Source organism: Erinaceus europaeus, unplaced genomic scaffold (genome assembly GCF_950295315.1).
Source record: "Erinaceus europaeus unplaced genomic scaffold, mEriEur2.1 scaffold_307, whole genome shotgun sequence".
NCBI lineage: Eukaryota > Metazoa > Chordata > Mammalia > Eulipotyphla > Erinaceidae > Erinaceus > Erinaceus europaeus.
In genome coordinates, this window is record NW_026648251.1 from 47,693 (window position 1) to 71,965 (window position 24,273).

The window sequence follows — 24,273 nt, forward strand, 5'->3', positions numbered from 1 at the left end:
TTTTCTTATCTAGAGACTTGGTGTATACAGAAATTCTTCCTCAAAGACACAAGAAGAGTTAGTCATAGGAGGAGAGAGTGTGAGTGGAGCAGTACTCAATGGCACTGCTCACTTTTTTCCATGCACCAAGTTACACTTTCGTTGTTAAGTGACGGTGTTGACCTCTCACACCATGGATCTGAGAGGCACATCTGAGCAGTGCCAGGCTGTGGGTGCCGCTGCTGACCTGGGGAGGGTAATACCCTTGCAATTAAACAGGGAAAAACCCTGAGCATAGCTATTAGGACTCTGTGTGCATGTATCTTATAAAATAGAATCATCTGGGACCAGGGGGTGGTGCAACTGGTTAAGTGCTCACATTACAGTGTGCAAGAACCCAGGTTCAAGCCCCTGGTTCCCACCTGCAGAGGAAAGCTTCATGAGTGGTGAAGCAGAGCTGCAGGTATCTCTCTGTCTCTCTTCCCTCTCTATCTCCCCTTCCCCTCTCAATTTCTCTCTGTCTATCTTATAATAAATAAATAAATAAATAAATATATTTTTAAAATATAAAATAGAGAAAGAGAGAGGCAGACTGGGAGTATGGACCGACCAATCAACGCCCATGTTCAGCGGGGAAGCAATTACAGAAGCCAGACCTTCTACCTTCTGCAACCCTCAATGACCCTGGGTCCATGCTCCCAGAGGGATAGAGAATGGGAAAGCTACTGGGGAGGGGGTGGGATATGGAGATTGGGCGGTGGGAATTGTGTGGAGTTGTACCCCTCCTACCCTATGGTTTTGTTAATTAATCCTTTCTTAAATAAAAAAAATTAAAAATATATATATATATATATATATAAAATAGAATCATCTGTGGGTTTGCCCCTAAAGTCTTCTAAATTAATTAAATTGTAGCCTTAATGGCTTCCATGGGGGGTGGGGGGAGAAGGCTTGCATTTCAACTGCCTGTGAATTATTAATTTGTCAGGGGCTTCTCTGTCCAGAATAGGGTGGTCCAGAGCCACTCCAGAGAGATTTCTGCAAAAGGAATAGGATCTGAGCTCCATTACCACCCAAGGACCCTTCACAGCATAACCTCAGATATTACCCTTCCATGTAAGAAGTAGTAATGTGCACATAGGAAAGCAGAAAAGTGTAAACATCAAAAAGAAAAAAAGACAATTATCTACAGGGCCGGGTGTTGGCACACTCAGTTAAATGCATATAGTTCTAAGCACAAGAATCCAGGTTCAATCCCCCAGCTTTGTGCTTCACAAGCATCAAAGAAGGTCTGTTGGTGTGTCTCTCTTTCTCTCTCCCCTCTACTTCCCCTCCTCTCTCAACTTCTTTCTGTCCTAGCCAATAAAAAAGAGAGAGAGAGAGAGAGAGAGAGAGAGAGAGAGGAAGGAAGGAAGGAAGGAAGGAAGGAAGGAAGGAAGGAAGGAAGGAAGGAAGGAAGGAAGATGGCTTCCAGGAGCAGTGGATTTGTAGTGCTGGCACAGAGCCCCAGCAATCACCCTGGAGGCAAAAAAATAAAAAGATAAAATTTTTTTTTTAATTTTCTACAGTCCAACTACCCAAACCTTACAAAATGACCCCCCCACACACTTTATCCCATGCCTTTATTTGCGTTTCATGGAGTTATGACTGTACTCCTTTGGTGGTTTTTTTTTTTCCACTTACTGTATAACGTGAACATTTTTCTAAACCAGTACTAATATCTATGCATGATTATCTCCTACTCTCACTGTCTTATTACTTCCTGTTGTTGGACAGTCTAGTCATTTCTATGTTCAGTGTCTCTGGCAGTGGGAGGACACACAGCGTTGCCAACATTTGTGATGGTCTCCTCTTGCCTGGTTGCCCCTGAGCCCCTCTCCCTAGCCCTGGGTGAAGCTGTGAGGCAGCCCCTCCTGGATGCCTTATGAACTACACATCAACTACCTAGCTTTGTCACCTTGCTTTTTTGTACCCCTTTTTCCCCACCCACCCACCCCAACCCCAGGGGCTGTGCAACTGCAGTTCTGAGGCCCAGCATGTGCCACCTGTGTTCTGCTGCTCAGCTCCCCTGGTCCTGCTCCACAGGCTCTCGGCGGGCGTCATCCATCGCAGCCTCACGGCTGGAGGAGGCCATGTCAGAGCTGACCATGCCCAGCTCCATACTGAAGCAGGGTCCCATGAAGCTGTGGACCACGCTGGAACAGATCTGGCTGCAAGCTGGTAAGTGTCCCTGGCCCCCAGTGACATCCACCCAGCTCTGTACTGGCCACTGGACTCTCCAAGTCATGTGCTTACTTGAAGATGGGAATGAGGGGATGAAGAGGGCCAGGACAAGGCTGCAGGGGTCACAGAAAGACCTGGGAACTTGAACTTGAACCAGGCACTCTAGCTCCAGCAGCTGCTGCTTTATTTGACCCGGACAAGGCCCTCTCCCCACCCCACCCCCGCACTGGCTGTGGGTTGCTTTCTCCACCGAATAGGGGGAGAAAATTTAGGGGGGGTGCACGCCTGCCTGGGAGCTGTTGGAGAACAGCAAATGCAAGTGTGAGGAGTAGGGGTTGAGTGGTAGCACAGCGGGTTAAGTACATGTGGCACAAGTGTGAGGAGTGAGGAAAGGACACGCAGATGGGTAGTCTTTGTCTCAAAAAACAAGCTTCGCACTTCTTTTGCATTCACCTTCTGCCAAGCAGAACTAGTTAGGACTCAGATGGCAGCACCCAGAAGAGTGAAAGAATGATTCTCATGGGCCAGAAACACTGAGGCTGCCAGCTGGGTGACAGATCCTATTTTTATTTTTATTTTATTTTGCCCCTAGGATTGTTGCTGGAGCACAGTGCCTACAGCACTCCAGTGCTCCCAGAAGCCCCTTCTTGTTTTTGGTTTTTTTTTTCCTTTTGATAGACGGGAAAGGAGGGGGAGATGGAGAGGGAGAAGAAAGATCTGCAGGACTGCTCTACTGCTCCCTTACAGGTGGGGAGTTGGGGACTTGAACCTCAGTCTTCATATATGTGTATGCTCTACTGGGTATGCCTGACACCCCCCCTTTTTTTAAATGTATTTAATGAGAGAAATCAAGGCCAAGGAACTGCTTCTTCCTGTGCAGTGCTGGAGCTAAGGCCCAGAGCTTCACACTAGCAAAGAACATGCCTCACCCTCTGAGCCACTTGCCTGGCCATGACAAACCCTCCTGAGGGCTGATTGGCACTATGACCTCTGGAGTTGGAGGTCAATTTAGTGTGAGGATTGGGCTTCAGGGTGACTTACAGCTGGGTTCTGTTGTTGCCCTTTCTTCTGTTAGTCCAGAGCTGAGAGCTTAGGACAGTTTAGCTAACTTACCTAAAGCAGGAGGGGTAGAGACCATCATCACTAGTTAGGGAGTAGGAGGGGCCATCGACCCCTCCATAGAGAGGAAAGCTGAGGCTGACTCTATGAAGGGATTTGAAAACACAATCTTGGAGCCAAGGTGGTGGCACACCTGGTTGAGCACATGTATTACAATATGCAAGGACCCAGGTTCAAGCCCCTGGTCACTACTTGCAGAGGGAAAGTTTCACGAGTGGTGAAGCAGTGTTGCAGGTATCTCTGTGTCTCCTTCCCTCTCTATCTCCCCCTTCCCTCTCAATTTCTGGCTGTCTCTACCCAATAAATAAATCAAGAAAAAAAGGAAAGAGAGAAAGAAAGTGGAATCCGACGGTGGAGTGAGAGGTAGATTCTTAGTAAAAAGAGGCCAGTGATGTTCTTACATGAGATAAAACAGCAGCACCAGAAGAATACAGAGCAGGTGGGTTCTGCAAAAAACTGTCATGTCTGAGGCCCAGGTTCACTCCTCTGTACCTTAATAAGCCAGAGCTGAGCAGTGCTCTGGTAGGGAAGGAGGAAGAGGAAGGTGATAAGTAGAATCGGGAGTCAGGCGGTAGTGCACTAGGTTAAGCGCAGTGGCGCAAAGCGCAAGGACCAGCATAAGGATCCCGGTTCGAGCCCCTGGCGCCCCACCTGCAGGGGAGTCGCTTCACAGGCGGTGAAGCAGGTCTGCAGGTGTCTTATCTATCTCTCCTCCTCTCTGTCTTCCCCTCCTCTCTCCATTTCTCTCTGTCCTATCTAACAACAGTGCCATCAATAACAACAATAATAACTACAACAATAGTAAAAACAACAAGGGCAACAAAAGGGAAAATAAATATAAATAAGTAGAATTTTAAAAATGCATCAGTCCAACATGCCTCCTTGATCAAAAGCTGTCAGAGTGAAGCGTCTCGCTTTTTTCTTTTCTTTTTTTTTTTTTTTTTTTGCCACCAAGGCTGATATTCTCCAAGAGGAAATGAAGAAGAGAACAGGGATATGCATATTTTGCAAGTAAGAGTTAAAATGTGCCTGTTTACTGAGAGCCTAAGGATCCTTGCTGCCTGAAGTCACATATGGACACATTAACATGCAGTACGCCCCCACAGGCTTTGAATCTGAAAGGAAATTGGGCCCAGATTCCCAAAAAGGCTAGACAGGGCAGGAATGTAATAATGCATATCCTGCCCCAGTTAGCATATCATGGCTCTTAGGAGGGCAGGATGGGAGAAGGGAGGGGATTGTGCTGTATCCGATGGAGGAAGAGGAGTAAGCGAGGCCTTACCTTCTGTCACCTCAGAATAGAGCCATAACAGCTCCCAAAGCTGGTGGCCAGTATCCCAGCCCCCACCTGTACCTTCAGCAGGAAACTGCCCCCACTTGGGGGTAGGTGGGTGGGTGGGAATCTCCACTCACAGAAATGTGGTGGTAGTGTGGAGATAGAATTCTGGAGTCCCATGTTACCTGTTCTGGATCCCCTCCCTTGAGACCATTTGTGTCTTTCAGCAAAAGAAAATGGTTCCTGCACTTCACATGGCTGTTGGCATTTCTCTCAATACATTGCCTCTAACTAAGGCTGCTGGTGTGTCCTAGTAACTCCAAGGATGGTGAAAGGCCTTCCCCTGCCTGTAATTAGAACTGAGCATCTCAGTAGTATAAACTCAAGCCGTTCAATAGTTTACACATTAGCCTTTCTTCCATGGACAGTGTCCAAGAGACTCAACCCATCGAGAGAAAGCTCAGAGAACAGAATCTGGATGCTTTGAATGAAGGAGGGTTGGGCAAGGGATGAGCTGTGTGGCATTAGGAGACAGGATTGCACAAGACCAGTCCAAGCAGCAGTAGCTTCCCACTAGACCTTGTTCAACTTTCTTTTTTCATTATTTATTATTGGATAGAGACAGAGATAAGGGAGAGGGAGAAAGAGAGACACCTGCAGCCCTGCTTCACCACTCGTGAAGCTTTCCCCCTGCAGGTGGGAATAAAGGGCTGAAACCTGGGTGTTGGACTGAGCTTCACTGACGGGAGACAAGGACTCATGGCTGGGTTGTACGCAGTATCTCTTTATTCATGCAGGACGCAGCACAATCTAAACCAAGCTAAGCTAAACTAAAAAACTAAACTAAAAACAAACAATGCTGTCCTTATATATACTTTCCAAGTAGGGTGTGAACAGGATGTGATGTAGAGAGGGTGGAGAGAAAAGTGACTGGTGAAAATCAGGGTGTGACAAGGAGAGGGGGCGGAGCAGGCAAGAATTCTACCACTGAACCACCAATGCCCTGGAGGGAGGGTGGTGCTTGTTAACAGTGGTTATATAAATAGAATACAGTGGTTATGTAAATAGAATGCAGTGTTAAGCAGGGTGTATTAAACCAAATGAAACAGAAGAGGATTTTAGAAGTAGAATTAGAAGCATACCAACAATGTCTCTAGAAATCACCTGGGCCCTTGTGCACTGTAATGTGTGCGCCTAACTAGTTGAGCCACTACCTGGCCCCTTCTATTCATGTTTCTTTGGTAACAGTGCAAAGATGGAGGCCTTGACTGTGATGAGAGTTCTCCTTACCTGGGCCTGGCCTCAGGTTCTTCACATTTTGTTGGCTCTTCTCTCCACGAGAGGCCACTTTTGGCCCTGAGATCCAAGATGCCTCTCTACCATATTCACAGTCCCAAGCATGGTCAGAGAAAGTGGAGAGGGGACACCACTCCCTCCTGTGAGGACAGATCCTAGGGTTTACACACATCACTGTCTGTCATGGTACACTGGCCAGAACTTAGTCATGTGATTATACCCCACTGCAAAGTGCTCTGGGAAATGTCTTCATCCTGAGTGTCCATCCATGTGCACCACTGAAAGTCAAGGGAGGAGCCAGGCAGTAACACACCTAGTTAAGCACACACATTGCAGTGCACAAGAATCCAGGTTCAAGCCCCTGGTCCCCAACTACAGGGGAAAAGCTTCACAAGTGGTAAAGCAGGGCTGTAGGTGTCTCTCTGTCCCTCTCCCTCTCTATCCCCCCTCTCCTCTCAATTTCTCTCTGCCCCATCTAATAATAAATAAATAAATAAATAAATAAATAAATAAATAAATATGAAAAGACAAAAAAGTCAAGGGATCTGTGGTTATAGAAAAAAGAGTAGCTAGACTGATGAACAGCTACCACGGCCAGAAAGAGGGTTAAGAATATATCATCTGGCTTTCATTCTGAGCACGGGAAGATTGGGGAACACTGCACTCCATGAGCCCTCTCCCCTCCAGGGACTATTGAACTCAGGGGTTTCAGGGAACCAATCACCAAGGCAATGGCTTCTCCTAGACTCCCACAGCCTGACTCAGGCTAAGAATGTTGTCCTCAGTGTCCCTCCCCACCCACTTCACTGAATAATTCCACCAGCTGCAGCAAATTTTCAGGAAGGGAAAAAATATCCCCCTTTATCATTTTTGGAATGAGCTAATACCTCCTTCCCCCACCCACCCCCACCACTCCATCCCCCCTTTGGTTCAAGATAAATTGCATCACAATCTGTCTTGGCAAGAAATTCCATCATTAATTTACTTGCGTTTGGGAAATGTCACATCCTTCCTCTCCCAACTAAACTCTACCCCTGTACCTCCACCTCCCAACTCTTCCCAGTTGCTGCCTAGTGTGAGAAATCCCCAGGGATTTTACCTGATAGGGGGACTTGGAAGTGGGTCTTCGTGAGGCCAGAAGAGGAGCAGGTGGTTCAACTGCCATGACCTCTGCATGGCACACCTCTGATGGACGGTGTGTTTGAGGCAGACCTGGGGGCCATTGTCTCATCTCTCGGGTATCAGATCTCCACTATCTGGGCCCTGACACCTAATTTTCCCAGTCTTGCAGATGGAAGCTCCTTGAGCTGTCAGCTAGGTGGGTGGGAGGAGCCGCTGGGACTGTTATTAAAGATTAGATTGAGAGCTGGCAAAATAGTTCACTTGGATGGTGTGCTGTTTTGTCATTTGTACAACCCAGGTTTAAGTCCAGTCCTCACAACATTGAAGGAAGCTTTGGTACTTTGATTTCTTACACTCCCTCTCCCTCTGCCTCCCTGTCTTTCTATCAAAATATAAATGAATCTATTTTGTTAGAAAATTAGTGTTATGGGCCAGGTAGTGGCGCACCCGGTTAAGCACACATAGTACTATGTGCAAGGACCAGCTCAAGGATCCCAGTTCAAGCCCTGCCCCCCCCCACACACACACAGGGGAGATGCTTCATGAGCAGTGAAGCAGGTCTACAGGTGTCTATCTCTCTCTCCCTATTTCCCCCTTTCCTCTCCACTTCTCTCTATCCTATTCAGTAAAATGGGAAAAAATGGCCACCAGGAGCAGTGGATTCATAGTGCTGGCACCAAGCCCCAGCAATAACCTAGAGGCAAAATAATAATAATAATAATGAAAAAGAAAAAGAAAAAAGTAATGCCAAAAGAGAAGCCAGTCCTTTCCTCTGTCTGCCTCCCCCCTCCCCCCCCCCCGCCCCATTCTTATGTTTCTCTTGGTCCTTCGCCTTCCCTCTCTCCTCTTATCTCTCCACCCTCTCCCCCTCCTGCCTTCAGTATCTTCTTCCCACACCCTCTCTCCCTCACTCAGTTTCCTCCTCCTCCTTTCTGCTGGTAACCCCTTTTGCAGAAGCTGAGTTAGGAGAGCACACATCAGTGACTCCTTGATGGCCTGAAGGACTCTGAGCCCCCTGGCTTGGTCCTGGGGCAGAGGGTCTTTGAGCCCAACACATCTTTGGGTGTCTGTGTTAATTCTGCTAGGGCTCTCCATGCTGCTGCCCAGCCTGTCCTGCCCCTCCCTCCTCTAGTGTCCAGATTTCCTCAAAAGGGTGTTCAGAGCTAAGGGTTCATTTCAAAACCATCCTTAATTACTCTGCTGCTCCAAAGGGAAGAAGGGGTCTGTGCTTTTTGCCTGGGTGCTCCCCACTTTGGGGGGAGTCTCTGGGAGGACCTCTACAAGAAACATACCTCATAGGAGAAGACCCCTAAAATGCCTTCACACATGGTCCTGCTTCTCAGCTCAGGGCAAAGAGGGGGGAAGGGGGCCCAAGAATAACAGGGAGACAGGTCCAGCTCTGGGTGTCAGCTTAGACCAGGATGTCTGGGGTGGGGGGGTTATAAAAGGGATTCTTACAAAGCTCCATGGAACAGATGTTTTTCCATTTGGAGCCTGCCTAGAGAAAGGGAAGGGGGTGGAGGGTGGAGAGAGATGGAGGGAAGAGAAAGAAAAGCTCAAAGACTCCTCTGCAAGAGAGGAAGTCAGGGAGATGTGGAGAGAGGGGGCCCCCCGAAAGTGCAGGGGCAGTGACCTCAACAGTGAGCCGTCGGGAAAGTCTGGTAACAGTGAGTGCTCATCTCGGGAGGAGAGGCAAGATGGGTGTGGGCCCCTTGGGGCCTGGCAGCCACTGAGTCAGGGGAGAGGCTCCAGGTCAGGGCCATGGGTGGGCACAGTGCTGGTGGTCCTGCCGTAGCCTGGGGAGCCCCATATTTGGTAAAGCAACAGCCTGGGGATGCTAAGACTAGATGGAAGGGGTGCACTGCAGCCCTAGACCTTCAGGTTCTTTTGTGCAGGCCAGAGCCCCAACCTGGGCCTGCCAGGATTTTGTACAAGTGGGCCAGCAGCCCTCAGAAGCCTTCAGTCCTCTGGCTCTGTTCTGTATCCTTGGGTTTCCTGCCCAACTGAAGTCCATGAGAGTACACCTATTTTCAGGGCCTGTTCCCTGGTATGTGGTCCCAAGGAAGGAGGGAAGTGGGGCTCCCTGTAATTGAAATCTGTTGATGGTAAGGAACTGAGAGAAGTCCCCCAGGGAGGGACCAGGGACAGGGACAGGCTCTGGAGACAGGGCAGCAAGTTGTAAACAGCTTAATGAGCTGAGCCAGGGCCAGGCAGTGATGAGCGAGGGCAGGAAGAGTGGAGCCTCCACTTCAGAGCCTCAGTGAAGCAGATCCTGCCAGTTTCAAGGCTGGTCCACCGAGCATGAGGCCTTGCCAGCACTTCTTCTGCCTCTCCCCTCTCATGACCCTGGGTTCTATCACCGTGGTACTCAGCCCCAGGCGCCTCCTTCTTTCTGCCAAGCCAGACACCCTGGTTTTCTTAATATTATTTATTTATTTATTATTGGATAGAGACAGAAATAGGGAAAGAGACAACGAGACACCTGCAGCCCTTCTTCAACACTTGTGAAACTTTTCCCACTGCAGGTGGGGACCAGGGGCTTGAACCAAAGTCTTTACACACTGTAATATGAGCACTTAACCAGTTGTACCACTGCCTGGCTCTGATAGTCTGTATTTTTAGGCCCCAGCACTTCCTGTAGTTAGAGTTTCTTCACACTGACCTGATCCCTCACCTTTTTTTTTTTTCCAGTGCTCTGCACCTGTGTGATTTCATGTTTCCTGGTAGACTTCTCCCCCTTTTATTTTCACAGAGACAGAAAGCAGGGTAGATGACATAGCATAGGACTGCTATTCATGAAGCAGCCCCTTGGTGATCCTATGTGGTGCCACAGCCTTGAACCAAGGTCCTTGAGCATAATGAAGTGTGTGCTCTACTGGATGTGCTACCTCCTGGTCCCCGACCTCTTCTGAATGCCCAGGCACTTGCCACACCACCGTCCTGGCTGGCTCCAGTGGGTTGGTGCCTTGTCGCATTCTGCCCCCCCAACCCCTGCCAGCCAGGCTGAGAACTATCAGTGCTCACTTGGGGCCCACTAGACACTCAACTGTGAAGGGAGCCTGCTCAGAGCCCCAAGAGCTGCCCCAGAAGGAAGCACAGAGTAGAGCCGAGGCTAAGATAGTCCACACCCCTGACAACTCACCTTCCTGCAAAGCCCTGGCTTGAAAGCCCCACCTCTTGAGTCTCACCTTCCCACACTGTCTGCCCCGGAACTATCTGATTATGATCATCTCCAGGAACCTGAGACTGTGTTTCTCTCACTTACCTTATTTTCTTTTAACAGTTCTCTCTCTCTCTTTAAATATTTATTTATTTATTATTGGGTAGAGATGGAAATTGAGGGGGGAAGACAGAGACAGACACCTACAGCCCTGCTTCACCACTTGTAAAGCTTTCCTCCTGTAGTTGGGGACTGGGGTCTTGAACCTGGGTCCTTGGGCACTGTAATGTGAGTGTTTAACCAGGTGCACCACTGCCTGGCTCCTCTGACTTGCCTTATCATGGGAGTCTGGCTTCTCAGATTCCTGCCTTCACTAGAGCAGGAATCCCCTTGCTCAGAAACCATCTGGAGCACTTGAGGATGTGGCAAGCCACTTTGCTGCACAAGGAACTTTAAGCAACTCCTGCTCAGTATTCCCAGTGTCTTGGCTAGGCCTCCTCTCCCTGCTGCTCAGCACAACGGGAAAGTGGGCTCTGTGGCCCACTTTCCCTGCCTTTTTCTGGGTACTTCCTCTTGGGGGGTGTCTTTTATTCAGCCCACCCCACACCTCCTCTGAACCTCCATATTTGGATGATAACGCTGCTTGGCAGAGTCCAATCTGGGCATCAACTCTGGGAACTAGGGGGTGGGAGGTGTGCAGCTGAGCTGGGGCTGTCAAGAGAGGTGAGTGGAGTGGGCTGTGAGGCCCAACTGCAACCCCACAATCACGTTTCTAAAAGAGCCCGTGTAGGCGTCCTGGTGGTGTAGGTTTGCAAAGTGTGTTCAAATTGGCTGGCCCAGAACTGCCACTGGCAAGGGGGAGAAGGCAGACTGGCCGTGGGGAAGATCCTTTGGGCTGGCACTGACAGGCATGTGCTGTGACCCCCTACATACGCACACGCACGCAAGTGCGTGTACCAGGCGGTGGTCTGGGCTTTTTTATTATTATTATTATTATTATTATTTAAGAAAGGATTAATTAACAAAACCATAGGGTAGGAGGGGTATAACTCCACACAATTCCCACCACCCAATCTCCATATCCCACCCCCTTCCCTGATAGCTTTCCCATTCTCTATCCCTCTGGGAGCATGGGCCCAGGGTCATTGTGGGTTGCAGAAGGTAGAAGGTCTGGCTTCTGTAATTGCTTCCCCGCTGAACATGGGCATTGACTGGTCAGTCCATACTCCCAGTCTGCCTCTCTCTTTCCCTAGTAGGGTGGGTCTCTGGGGAAGCAGAGCTCCAGGACACATTGGTGGGGTCTTCAGTCCAGGGAAGCCTGGCCGGCATCCTGATGACATCTGAAACCTGGTGACTGAAAAGAGAGTTAACATACGAAGCCAAACAAATTGTTGAGCAAGTGGTCTGGGCTTTGGAGGGAGGCCAGAGGCTCCTGGGGCCAGGTGTGCCTCGCTGTGGGATATGAGTAAGGCACTCCCCTCTCTCAGCCTTGTTCATTAGTGGGGGGGGCTCCTGGAAGCACAGATCTCCTGGAAGCACAGACCTCCATGGCTGGGACCTGGGAGGGTAAAATGAAAGAGAAGGCTTCACAGTAGCTGGGCCCCAGCTGGTTTGTAGCTGTTACAGCATTCCTTGATGTAAGTGCCAGCTCTGCCCCCATATATACATATATATCATCTTTATTACATTTCTCTGATAGTGACTTTGAGCATTTTTTCATGTCAGCCTTTGAATCTCTCTGGTGAGAATTCTGTCCAATGCCTTATTTCCATTTAAAAAAATTTTTTATTAGTGATTTAATAATGGCTATCAACACTGTAAGATAACAGGGGTACATACATAACAGTTCCCACCACCAGAGTTCCATGTCCCATCCCCTCTATTGGAAGCTTCTCTGTTCTGTATCCTTCTGGGAGTATGGGCCCAAATTCTTTATGGGGAGCAGAAGGTGAAAGGTCTGGCTTCTGTAATTGCTTCTCTGCTGAATATGGGCACTGACAGGTGGATCAATACCACCTGTTTCTATCTTTCCCTAGTAGGGTAGGGCTATGGAGAGGTGATGTTCTGGGACATATTGGTGAGGTTGTCTGTCCAGGGAGGTCAGGATGGTGTCATAGTAGTGTCTGCAGCTTGGTGGCTGAAAGACAGTAATATAGAAAGCAGAACAAAATGTTTAATAAACTGGAACCTAAAGGTAGGAATAGAGCAAATGAAACTAGGGGCCTTTGAGAAGAAGTAGAAAGTCTATTTTAGGTGTGTTTCAAGGGGCCTGTGACTTTAGTATTTTTTTATTTCTTTTTATCTATAAAATGGAAATATTGACAAGACCATAGGATAAGAGGGGTATAAATCCTGAACCCAACAGCTAACATGCAGGTGGGCTAAAAGTATTGTCTTGGAAGATGGTATCAAGAATTGAGAATAGTACTAGAAAGGTGGATCAGTGCAGATATGGGAAAAGTATATAAATACCATTAACTGTTAACCCCATTGATCTGGCTTAGGGCCCATATCTATTGCTATTTAGCACAGGAGCCTGTGTAATCTCTGCATCCCTGTCAATCTGAGCTCACAGTCCATGGTCCAGCTCTGCCCCCTCACTGGCACTCTCCTGCCTTTTCTCCTCCTCCTCCCATCCCCTCATCTGGATCTCATGGAAGGAGCAAGTTTGTCAATTGACACCCCCCCCTCCTTGGAGGCAGAGAGAAGAACAGCCCATCTCCTTCCCTCCCTCACTTCAGATCCCCTCCAGGGACACTGAAAATTATCATCACTTGGCTTCAGAGTACACCGCCCACGTGTCCACTGCCAGGCCCTGAAATCAGGCAAGTCCCTCACTTTCTAGATGCTCAGTTTTCCTGTTCCTTCAGCGGTGAGATCAAAAGTCCTTGTTTGATGGGCCAAAGAGATAGCTCACTGGGTAGGGAGTGTTCCTTGCCATGCAGGGACCTGAAGTCTGAACTCTGGCAACACATGGGAGGTGTCATGGTGCCTGAGGAAGCTCTAGTGCTGTGCTGTCTCTCTCTAGGTCTGTCTTTTTTTATTTCTAGTTTTTTAAATATTTGTTTATTGGATAGAGACAGAATGAAATTGAAAGGGATGGGGAAGATAGTGAGCAAGAGAGACAGAGAGACACCTGCAGCTCTGCTTCACCATTCACTAAGTATTCCCCCTACAAGTGGGGACCGGGGGTTTTGAACCTTGGTCCTTGTGCATTTTCTCTCTCCCTCTCTATCTCCCTCTCCTCTCTCAATTTCTCTCTGTCCTATCCAATAAAAAATGGCCATCAGGAGCAGTGGATTTATAGTGCCGGCACCAAGCCCTATTGATAATCCTGGAGGCAAAAAATAATTTAAAAAGAAAAGAAAAATTGGTTCAGAAACAGTGAAATCATGCATGTGCAAAGCCCTAGTTAGGGGACAGGGGCCACTAGGGAGTGCTAGCTCTGTCAGGTTTTTGTGAGTATTAGATGAGACAGTCTGATTGGATCAGGGTTCAGTGCCTAACACAGATCAGTATTCAGAAGTCACAACTGGGTTTTGGGGACTAGGGGGCTTGCCCCCAAGGAAGTCTGTCCTGTGCTATGACTGGGTGGCAGAGTTCCTGTGCCACCCAAGACCAACTCTGTAACTTTAAACTGAAGATTGGCTACAGGCCGCTAGCCACTATCTCTGATTGGAACCTGCCTCACCTCCCATCACCTGTTTGCTTTCGCAGCTGAGCTATTCATGGAGCAGCGACACCTCAAGCAAGCGGGCTTCTGCATCCAGGAGGCTGCGGGTCTCTTCCCCACCTCACACTCAGTGCTCTACATGCGTGGCCGGCTGGCAGAGACAAAGGGCAACTTGGAGGAGGCTGAGCAGCTATACAAGGAGGCGCTCACAGTGAACCCCGATGGAGTGCGTATCATGCACAGCCTGGTGAGTCACCCTTGTACCCCAGTGCCCCCCCACTACTCCCAGGGCTGTGCAGCCCCTGTCCCTTAGTATTTGTGAAGCTGGCCTGTCTGCTATTTTGGGATAGACAAATCTCTTTCCTATTAGTCTGGAACTGCCTGAGTTGGTGGGACAGTCTGAGCAGACTGACTTGGCTGGTAGTCTTTGTGATGTCCCTTTTTGCTGCAAATCTTTTTATTTCTCAATATTATTAAGATTTTATTTATTAATGAGAAAGATAAGAGAGAACCAGACATCACTGTGGTATGTGTGTTGCCAGGGATTGAACTTGAGACCTCAAGCTTGAGAGTCTAATGCTTTATCCACTGCACCACCTCCCAGACCACTTTGCTGCAGTTTTCTATGAGACAGTTTTGTCCCTAAATGCTTTCCTTCTTACTCATTAGCTCCTTCCCTGGGAGACTTCCAGAAGATTCCAAAAAGGTGTTTTCCATTGAGGAGGGTGGAGTGGGGGGTCCCCAGGCCATCCCTAACCACTTGGTTGCTCTCCCTACTTCAGAAAAGCCTCTTAGTGGGGTGCGGGGGGTGGTTTGGGGGTTGTCAGGTACATCAGGTGTGACTCAAGCACACAATAAGAATGATCTTGGCAGGGTGGAGGTGGGTAAAGGATCAGCAGACTGAGACCCAAACTCAAGACTGGGGTACCCAGAACATGGCAACCTTCCCTATAGGAAGGACTAAAAGACTGGGAGCAGGATACTGATGTTTTTTTGCTGATCTGTTTTTAAGTTTTCTTTCTTTATTGAAAGAGACTAGAATACCACTGTGGCATGTATGATGCTTTGGATCCAACCGAGGGCCTCACACGTGCAATCCTTGCCCTCTGCCCTCCACCCTACTTCCCAAACAGCTCGAATACTGGTACTCTTGTCCTGACCTGGCCTCTCTATTTTTTTTTCTTAATTATTTATTATTGGATAGAGACAGATAGAAATTGAGAAGAGAGGGGGACAGAGATAGGGAAAGAGACAGAGAAATACCTGCATCCTTACTTCACTTCGCATTAAACTTTCCCCCTAAGGTGGGGACCAGGGGCTTGAACCTGGGTCATTGTGCATTGTGATGTGTGTACTTAACGAGGTACACCACCACCTGGCCCCAGCCTGGCCTTTTTGATCTTCAGAGGTCTCAGATGAGTTGGCTACCTTTACTAAACCTGAGTTTTAGGTGCCTGTGTGTGCAGTGGGGAGTCTCCGGCCCTAGATCGGGCTCTCCTCTCCACCTCCCTAAGCCACTTCCAGACAGTAGGTGTCAGGGCGAGTGAGATGATCTGACATGTGCAGGCCTGCTGTGCCCAGTCAAGTTGAAGGGGTCATTCAGAAGCCCACAGTTGTTGGAATGTCTTCTGCTGTTGGGGTTAGGGTTCTACCTCAGATGTTCCCCTTTGAGCACTTTTTGAGAACAGCAGCCCAAAGGGGATGACTGATGCCTGCCACATGATGACACAGAGGGATCAGGATGACTACAGATGGCTGCAGGGTGACATTGCCACGAGGGGTCTGATCTGTGCAGGAGTGTGAGCTCTGAAGACTTGGATTTCATCCAGCTCAGTGTCAGGAATGACGGTACAACTCTTGGATTAAGTCAGGCACAGACTCATGAGTTGTCTGGTGAGAATGTTACCAAGAGACAGGAAATATCACACTGGGGTGGGGACCCCGAACCAGACACTTTATAAGGCTCCTTTCAACCCTGCGAGTCCCTGAGAAGGGACTAGAATAGTTCTTCTTGACTCTGAACTGCCTGACTCCATAGTGGATCCCTAGCTCAGGCCCCTGTGAGTGGTCAGCATGGGCTGAAGAAAGCCCAGAAGACATCATATACTGGCTGTGTCCCTGCACTTGGCACTGCTGCCTTCTCTTCTTCTCAGCAGATGTTTGGCTTCTGCAAGGAGTCCTTTCCTCCCCACAGTCCAGACATTAGCTCCTGATGAATGCCTCCCTAGAGGTCACCTCCAGAAACCTGATCAGCTAGTGAGCAGAGTGGTCGGAGCTCTGTCCCCAGCCCTGCAGCCATGCAGGGATGAGTGCCTTCTCCTGCATTCACGGATAGAAAGGAGCCCGCTATGCCATCTGAAGCCCCTAAAGCTGGTGAAATCCAGTAACATGGACAATTTCGATGGAACAGCCTACCATTTTTCCATTTATGCTTATTGTTTGCAGCTATTTTTTGGAAACTGAAGCCGTTTCCAGGCACGGGTTTCCATGGTAACTGAACAGCTTGTCCAGAGTGTCTCCTTAGAGACACCTCTGAAATGGGCCCTTGTCTCTTCCCCTAGCACCTTGCTGATTTGATGAAGTCGGAGTAAGTTGGAACCAGGCCTGCGTACTGTCAGAGTTCCAGGCAGAGGGGCCATCAGCTCCAGCATGGGTAGCCCATTCCCTTTCCACATGCTCTGTTCCTGCCAGCCTCCCACACACATGCATAAAAATTTAACAAACCTCAAGCCTGGGGAAGGTTTACTAAATACCCTTCTACTGCCCCCCCCCACAAGCAAATACCTTAACATGTTGCTCTCTGGTGTTCCCTGGTCTAAGAGCCTTTTATGTGCTGTCCTCAGACTCAGGGCATCTAAGATCTAATCCTGCCTTTGGTAATTTAGGAAAAGACACACTTAACTCCCGTCATCCTAGATCTCCTCTTACGAGTCACAGCCTGCCTCATTCCTAGGCTAGTGTTGATCTCATCAAATGTGGTAATGCATATAAAAGTATTTCTGAAGGGGGAGATAGCATAATGGTTATTCAAAGAGACTCTCATGCCTGAGGCTCCAACATCCCAAGTTCAATCCCCACCCCACCATAAGTTAGAACTGAGTAGTGCTCTGGTTTAAAAAACTGGGCCAGTGGTAGTGTGCCCAGTTACGTACACATTATACTATGAAAGTACTTCTGAAAAATCTACAGTGTGATAGCAGGTAAAACCTCATGTACACCCCCATTCTCCTGTGCTGGGTCATGCTCCAGATTCCTGCTGCCCATCTCCCTAGCACCTTCTGTCTTCCCCTCTTCTCTGTACTATCCAATAGCAACGACATCAATAACAGCAACAATAATAATAACTACAACAATAAAACAATGGCAACAAAGGGAATAAATAAATATTTTTTTAAAAAAGAAAGAGACCACTGAGTCATTGTCAAGGCAGGCTCCTAGGAACACCATTCTTAACCTGCCACTGTCACTCTGTGAGGGCACCCACCTTTTCTAGGTTCCAAAAGGAAAGAGAGGCACCCCTCCCAGGGTCAGAAAGTGACACACCTGGTTATGCACACATATGACAGTGCACAAGGACCTTGGTTCAAGTCCCTGGTCCCCACCTGCAGGGGGAAAGTTTCACGAGTGGTGAAGCCTGGCTACTGGTGTCTGCCTCTTTCCTTCTCTGTCTCCCCCCCCAATTTCTCTCCATCATAAATAAATAAATAATAAAATATTGGGTCAAGTTGTGGCACACCTGGTTGAGTGCACATGTTACAATGTGCAAGGACCCAGGTTCAAGCCCCCAGTCCCCACCTGCAGTGGGAATTCTTCACGAATGGTGAAGGTAGGGCTGGAGATATCCCTCTGTCTCTCTCCCTACCCCCACTTCTCAATTTCTCTATCTCTGTCCAATAATTAATAAATAAATAAAATTTTAAGAAAAAGAAAGGAGAGAGAGGCACCCCTCCCCAGAGCGCAGGCATCCCCACAGTCCAGGTTAGAGTTTCTCTGGGTTCCTTGATAGACCCATGATAGAAGCTGCATGCTGCTCTCAGAGGTATGGAAAGTGGTGGTCTCTGCAAGCTGTGTAGGTGCAGGTCCAGCTCCCCGTCCTCAAGCTGGCCTCAGAGCCTCTCCAGACTGTGTGCCTGGGACAGGAGATTGGAGACGGGCTAGAGAGAGTGTGGTGGGAGTAGAAGGTTGCTGCTTTCAGGATCCCCAGGGCTCAAGCATTTCTAGGATATAGACTTTGACTCAGAAGCAGAGTCTGCTGCCCTTTCTGCCCCAAATGTAATGAGGGAGATATTTCTGTGGTTCTGGCTCTCCCTAGGACTCAGTTCAGAACCCTGCCAAGTAGTTATTTCCTTGGTTTCCATGACAGTGACGCACTAGCCAGTGGTGTAAGCGCCACCTCCACCTGGTTTGTGCATGGCCAGGGGCCCTGGGGAGGCTGCTGAGTGTGGAAGAAGAAGGTGGCATGCTCTCTGCAGATGGGAGTTCCCAGTGACATCTCAGGAGCAGGTCTGACTATCTGCCAGCCCGGTCTGAACTCCTCTCCAGGCAGTGAGAAACCCCACTTGGCCTGGGTACTCACAATGTAATTTGGTCAGGTGAATCACTGTCCAGACCCTGACAAAACAGTACAGGGAAGCAGGGTGGCTCTTTCTCTTTCTTTGTTCTATTTTTTTTTCCTCCAGGGTTGTCACTGGTATTCAGTTCTAGCACTACAAATCCACTGCTCCTGGGGGCCATTTTTAATTTTTTTTTTTTCCTATTTTATTGGATGGGACAGAGTAACTAAGAGGGAAGTCGTGGGGAGAGAGAGAGACACCTGCAGACCTACTTCACCACTCATGAAACTTTCCCATGCAGGTAGGGAATGGAGCTTGAACCCAGGTCCTTCCACAGCTCCCTGTGCTTAATACTATGTGCACTTAACTGGGTGTACCACTGCCCAGACGCCCTAGGGTCTTTCTTGCAAGTTTGTCCCCATGCAGAGAGGGTTCCATAGGCATGACTGAGGGGAACCCCAGGTAACCTGCACCCATCATTCCTTCAGCTACCACCTCCTGGGGAAGGAGGCTGACAGGAATCAATGGGGAGCTGTGGGGAGTGGAGTCAGAAAGCGCCCTCCTGAGCAAGAGTTTCTCTGAGGTTGTGAATAGAACATGACCCAGTCACAGACTGGCTGTCCCTGCCTCCACATGACTGTGCCGAGAGTGTGTGTACTTTGGCACAGCCCGTCTCACTGGAGAAAACAGCTTGAAAGCTGCGCCATGAGTGGGCAGGGGCAGTTGCAGCCCTGCCACCTGCCTTTGTGGGTGGCATCTGCCTCCCCTTAGCAGGTCAAGTCCTGGGAGGGGGGTTTGCTTTCCTAGTCCCCTGCTCCTCCGCAGCCCCTGTGCTGGGTCATGCTCCAGATTCCTGCTGCCCATCTCCCTAGCACCCTTCCTTCCTTGGGCACCCCAGCAGAAGTGGGAGTCTGCTGTGCCTGAGCCTTGGCTCCTGTGGTATGTAACCTCACCGTGTCACTTTTGGAGTCGTCTTGGTTATGTGAGCAGCCTCTTTTCTCCCCACAGTGCAGTGCCAGGCTTGCCTCAGTGCTAGGTAGAGACAGTCTTCTCCATAGGAGAAGAGTAAGTTAAGCAGTGAGGTACCATTCTCCTCTTTGGGGTGAGAGACTTCAGCTAAAGGGACTTGTTTATGCCCCAAGGCTGCTGGCGAAGAGAAGCAGGGAGGACTGGGCTCCTCCCCAGTGGTCTACTCTGCAGTCCTGCTGGCGGGGTCAGCCTCTGCTTCTAACGAGCAGCCAAGAAATAAAATGCAGGACTCCATCTTTTGGGGGTGCCCAGCATAGCAGGAGCTCTTTCTTGGGGTTCTGTTGGCCTCTGTTCTGTGTCCTTTGCTCTAGACTTGTCTGTGTTAACGTTCTGAGCTGGGTGGGACAGGTGAGGGCCCAGCAGTCTGAGGGAGTGAGAGGACTCCCAAACTTGCAGTCTGCTTTTGCCAAGAACTCAGGTTCCTCAGCACATACCACAGCCACTCCCTACTCAGTGGAGTCTGCCAGCCCCATCTGCTCAAGTGGTACGTCTTGTGGCTCAATAGAAATGTGTGGTTGGGGGCCAGGTGGTTGCACACCTGACTAAACACACACACTACAGTGTGCAAGGACCCAGGTTCAAGCCATAGTCCCCATCTGTGGGGGGAAAGCTTCATATGTGGTGAAGCAGGGCTGCAGATGTCTCTCTGTGTCTTTCTTTTTCTTTTCTTTTTTTAATGTTTCATTTATTTATTAATAAGAAAGATAGGAGGAGAGAGAGAAGGAACCAGACATCACTCTGGTACATGTGCTGCTAGGGATTGAACTCGGGACTTCATGCTTGAGAGTCCAATGCTTTAATCCACTTCATAACCTCCTAGACCACGTCTTTCCCTCACATTCTCCCCCGCCCCTCTCAGCTTTTCTCTGTCTCTATTCAATGTATAACCACTGATTCACTGAACCAATTCTCTTCCTCACCCCTGCCCTCTAGTACTTGTGCTCTGCATCCTCTGAGGGGCAAGTGGAAAAGGGAGCATTATGGAGGCTCACTGTGGGGGGTAGGGTGCAGGGACAGGCCTCTCAGCATGACCTCACTGGTGTTGACAGGCCCCCTGCACCCACCCCTAGGCTGGCATGGCCCCAGTACACACCCTGAGCCCTCACCCTATCTCAAGGGCCTTTAAAAGGACTGAAGCAGGTGCCCTTGGCTCTGGTTCCCAGGACTCTGTATAGACCTTGAGCTGCTGTGGGGGCCACGCTGACGCTGCCAATGGAGTCCAATCTCACCAGATCAGAATGTGAAGTGATCAGCTAGTTCAGAATTGAGGTCTGAAAGACCAAATGTTTGGATAGAGCATGCACAGGGTCAGCCTTTTTTTCTTTTTTTTTTTTTTCTTCTGCCTCAAGGGTTATCACTGGGGCTCGGTGCCAGCACTATGAACTCACAGCTCCTGGCAGCCATTTTTCCATTTTTATTTGACAGGACAGAAAGAAATTGAAAAGGGAGGGGGAGATAGGGAGAGAGTAAGACACCTGCAGACCGACTTCACCACTTGTGAAGTGACACCCTGCAGGTGGGGAGCCAGGGGATCAAACCCAATTCCTTGTGCTTCGTGTAATGTGTGCTTAACCAGATGTGCCACCGCCCACCCCCCAAGGTCAGCCTTTGCCCTTTTAGACTCTACCTTCTGTTGGGGGTGGGGGAACCCTTCTTTCCTGAGTCCTTTCCTCACTGCCACTTCCAGAACCAGAGAATCAGCTTTCACCTTCTGACCCAGTGTTGAGGACTGAGCCCCCAGATAGTCCACAGCAAGGGGAAAGAAGGAAGGCCCAGCTCTAAGGCTAGTGGAGAACACTCCCTATGACCCCTCAGGGTGTAACTTACTCTGATATTAAGACAAAGCTTAGCTATAAATCACCTGCACTGTGGGGCTTCTGAGACAGACCCCAGTGGATGAGGCCCACTGACTTTTGACATCTTATGCCCAGGGGCCCCAGGAGAAGGGCAGGCAGACAGGACAGGTCTAGCTTCTCCCATGGAAGGTGTACATCTTAGGGTGGGCCCATGTGAGTGGAGGAGCTATCTCAGGAAGGGCCTCACCATCTAGACCCAGCCTACAAGTGCCCAGAGGGCTGGTGTGGTCATGTGTCAGCCAGTTCCCCAGCCTAGACTGCACTCTCAGTCTAGTTGGACAGGTCTGACACACCTGGGGCAATCCAGAGCATCTGGAATGTGGGCCTCCCTCTCAAGGTGTGTCAGCACTGCAGGGAGGGGGGGAGGGAGGGGACCCCAACACGTGCTGCTTCCTGGAATCCTGTGGACTGAGGTTCCAAGCTGAAGCTTCAGGGACCTGGAGACTCCAGTGGATTCCCAGCTGAACCAGTTGGAAAGACTGTTGCAGAATCCCAGGAATGTACCTTGAGCTCACAAAGAAAATTCCCAAAATAACTTCTATAAATACTGGAGGGGACAGAGCACTCAGCCTGGCCTACAGCTGGTCTAGCACTAGACACCACTTCCCCTCAGAAGAGGCACGTGGACCCACCCCACCCCACCCCAGGACTCCCTTGCTTGCCTCTTCTCCTCTCCAAGGGGACAGTAGCCTTGCCTGCCTCCTCTCTCCTCTGCTCTCCTCGGGGATAGTGGCAGGCGCTGAAAGAATGGGATGAGTTCATGTGTGGAGACAGTTCTGGAAACGGGAAGCTTCCTCCCTTCAGCCTGCATCTCAGGTTCATATGGCCCTAAGCAGGTCATGGCGCCCACCTCAGTATCGGCCGTCCCCAGGCTCCAATGAGCTGCTGTTCTGGGAAGGGGCAGGACACAACCACTGGGAAGAAATCAACAATCTCACAGTCAGGAGCATGATGCCAGGGTGATGGTAAGAGCAAGAAAAGCTTCTTGAGGTAGTAGGGGCCTGGCTAGATGAGACTTGACCATATACCCCTTTTTTTAAAAATTTTCTTATTATCTTTATGTGTTCATTGGACAGCCAGAAATCAAGAGGGGAGGGCATGATAGGGAGAGAGAGATAGACAACTGCAGCCTTACTTCACCACTTCCAAGGCTTTCAGGTGGGGGCTGCAGGTGGGAACTGGGGGCTTGAACCTGGTTCCTTGTGCATTATAACATGTGTGCCCAACCAGGTGTACCACCACCTGGCCCCCGACCATATACTCCTTTCCCCCTGAGATCCAGGAACAGAGGGAAGAATGATTGGGTAGAGGGACTTCCCCCATAGCTCTGCCCCTCTCTGAACATTCATCCACCCATCCACCCCCTTTTAGTCATAGTGCATAGTTCACCCATGGGTGAACAGCATAGCTGTGGCATCTGCCAGGTGATGGTCACTCTGTAGGTGTCCCTGGAAGGGTGGGGAGGAGTCAGGTACTCAGGAGCATTTGGATAGACTTTAGATTCCCTGTTCTGTGTTCTTACCATTGTCCCTGGTGAGTGGCTCTTGTGTGTGTGTGTGTGTGGGGGGGGTGTGACCACAGGCCTCAGGCTGGGGGACAAAGACAGCAGGTGAGACCTCACATCTTCCTGGGGCAGAGCCCCACCCAGTTGTCAGGCAGCAAACAGCTCTGAGTTGCTAGCAAACAGGAACAGGGCTGGTATCTCAGGCAGGTGGCAGCAGATCCTGTTACAGACCCTGGGCCTCAGGGCCTCCGCCTGACCCTGACTTGCCTGGTGTCTCCTTTCAGGCTCTAAGGTCAGCACTGCAGTCTCCCCACCCCCCCCCATACCCTCAGAGAACCTTGCCTGCTGGAGAAATGGGGGCACTTCCTTTTACTGTCTACTTTGTACCCTAACTGTGGGACCCTCAAAGTCATCACTCTAGGATCCACACCATTTATTATCTTTCTTTCTTTCTCTCTTTCTTTCTTTTTTTATTTGATAGAGACAATCAGAAATCAAGAGAGAAGTGGGAGATAGGGAGAGAGAGAGAGATACCTGCAGCACTACTTCAACACTCGCAAAACTTTCCCCCTGCAGGTGGGAGCTAGGGGCTTGAATCTGGGTCCTTACAGTAATGTGTGCACTCAACCAGGTGAACCACCAGACAGCCCCCCAGGTCCACACTATTTATTGCCCATAATTCCTCAGTGAACCAAACAAGGAAACTGAGGCCAAGAAAAAGCCAGCCACTCAACCACGGTCACAGCACTCACCAAGTGGCAGAGCTGGGATTCAGACCCAGTCTAGTCTTCCCACTGTGGACTCTCCACAGGACATGCCAGGGAGCCTCCTGCAACACTTCCAAACTGAGAGAAGCCCTCCCTACCCCCTCAAACACACACACACACCCTGTTCAGGCTACCGACACATCTAACCCCTTCCCAAACACCCACAGGGTTTTCAAATGCCTTGTCAGCACCAGAGCTGTTTTATCTAGCAAACACTTCTCCCTAGTCCATGTGTACCACTGCCCAATCCAGGAGACCCCACCCATCTGCCCTGCTATCCTGTCAGCTCCCCCATGGGCAGCACTTGTGGGCTCAGACATCCAGCTTTTTGGTGTTTAATTTTGGGATATGGCAGCCTGTCATCTTGCCTGCTTCCCTCCTCCTTGTGAGCTCTGCACCATCCACACTGCTCAGGGCCTAGCTTCCAGGTCATGTGGACAGGACAGCCTGGCCTGGCACCCTGCTACCCAGACAGGGGAGTGTCCTCCCATCCTGGGTGCCCTGACTCAGCACCATTTCCATCTGGATGCTGCTCCCTGTCCTCCCTGGTCCTCTGCCTATCCTGAGCTTTCTGGGCAAGGCTCTACACTGGTTGAAAAGAGACTGTATGTGTGGCTCCCTCGTTTGCTTGGCCCCCTGCCCCAGCTGCAGGACCACACCGGCCAACCTCTGAGGAGGAGAGGTTTTTCCTAGGATTCCTGAGCACCCTGCTTGGC

At 49.8% G+C, this 24,273-nt stretch overlaps 1 protein-coding gene across 1 annotated transcript in view; it reads left to right on the top strand.

The window, feature by feature from the left end:
• LOC132532412 (tetratricopeptide repeat protein 7A) overlaps positions 1-24,273 on the top strand; it is a gene marked incomplete at its 5' end in the record, with an annotated part of 69,741 nt that overhangs the window by 42,223 nt on the left and 3,245 nt on the right. The window contains 2 exons of the mRNA XM_060184859.1: positions 2,065-2,199; positions 13,893-14,095. Of these exons, the coding sequence (XP_060040842.1) occupies positions 2,065-2,199; positions 13,893-14,095 (338 nt within the window). The remainder of the gene's footprint in view (positions 1-2,064; positions 2,200-13,892; positions 14,096-24,273) is intronic.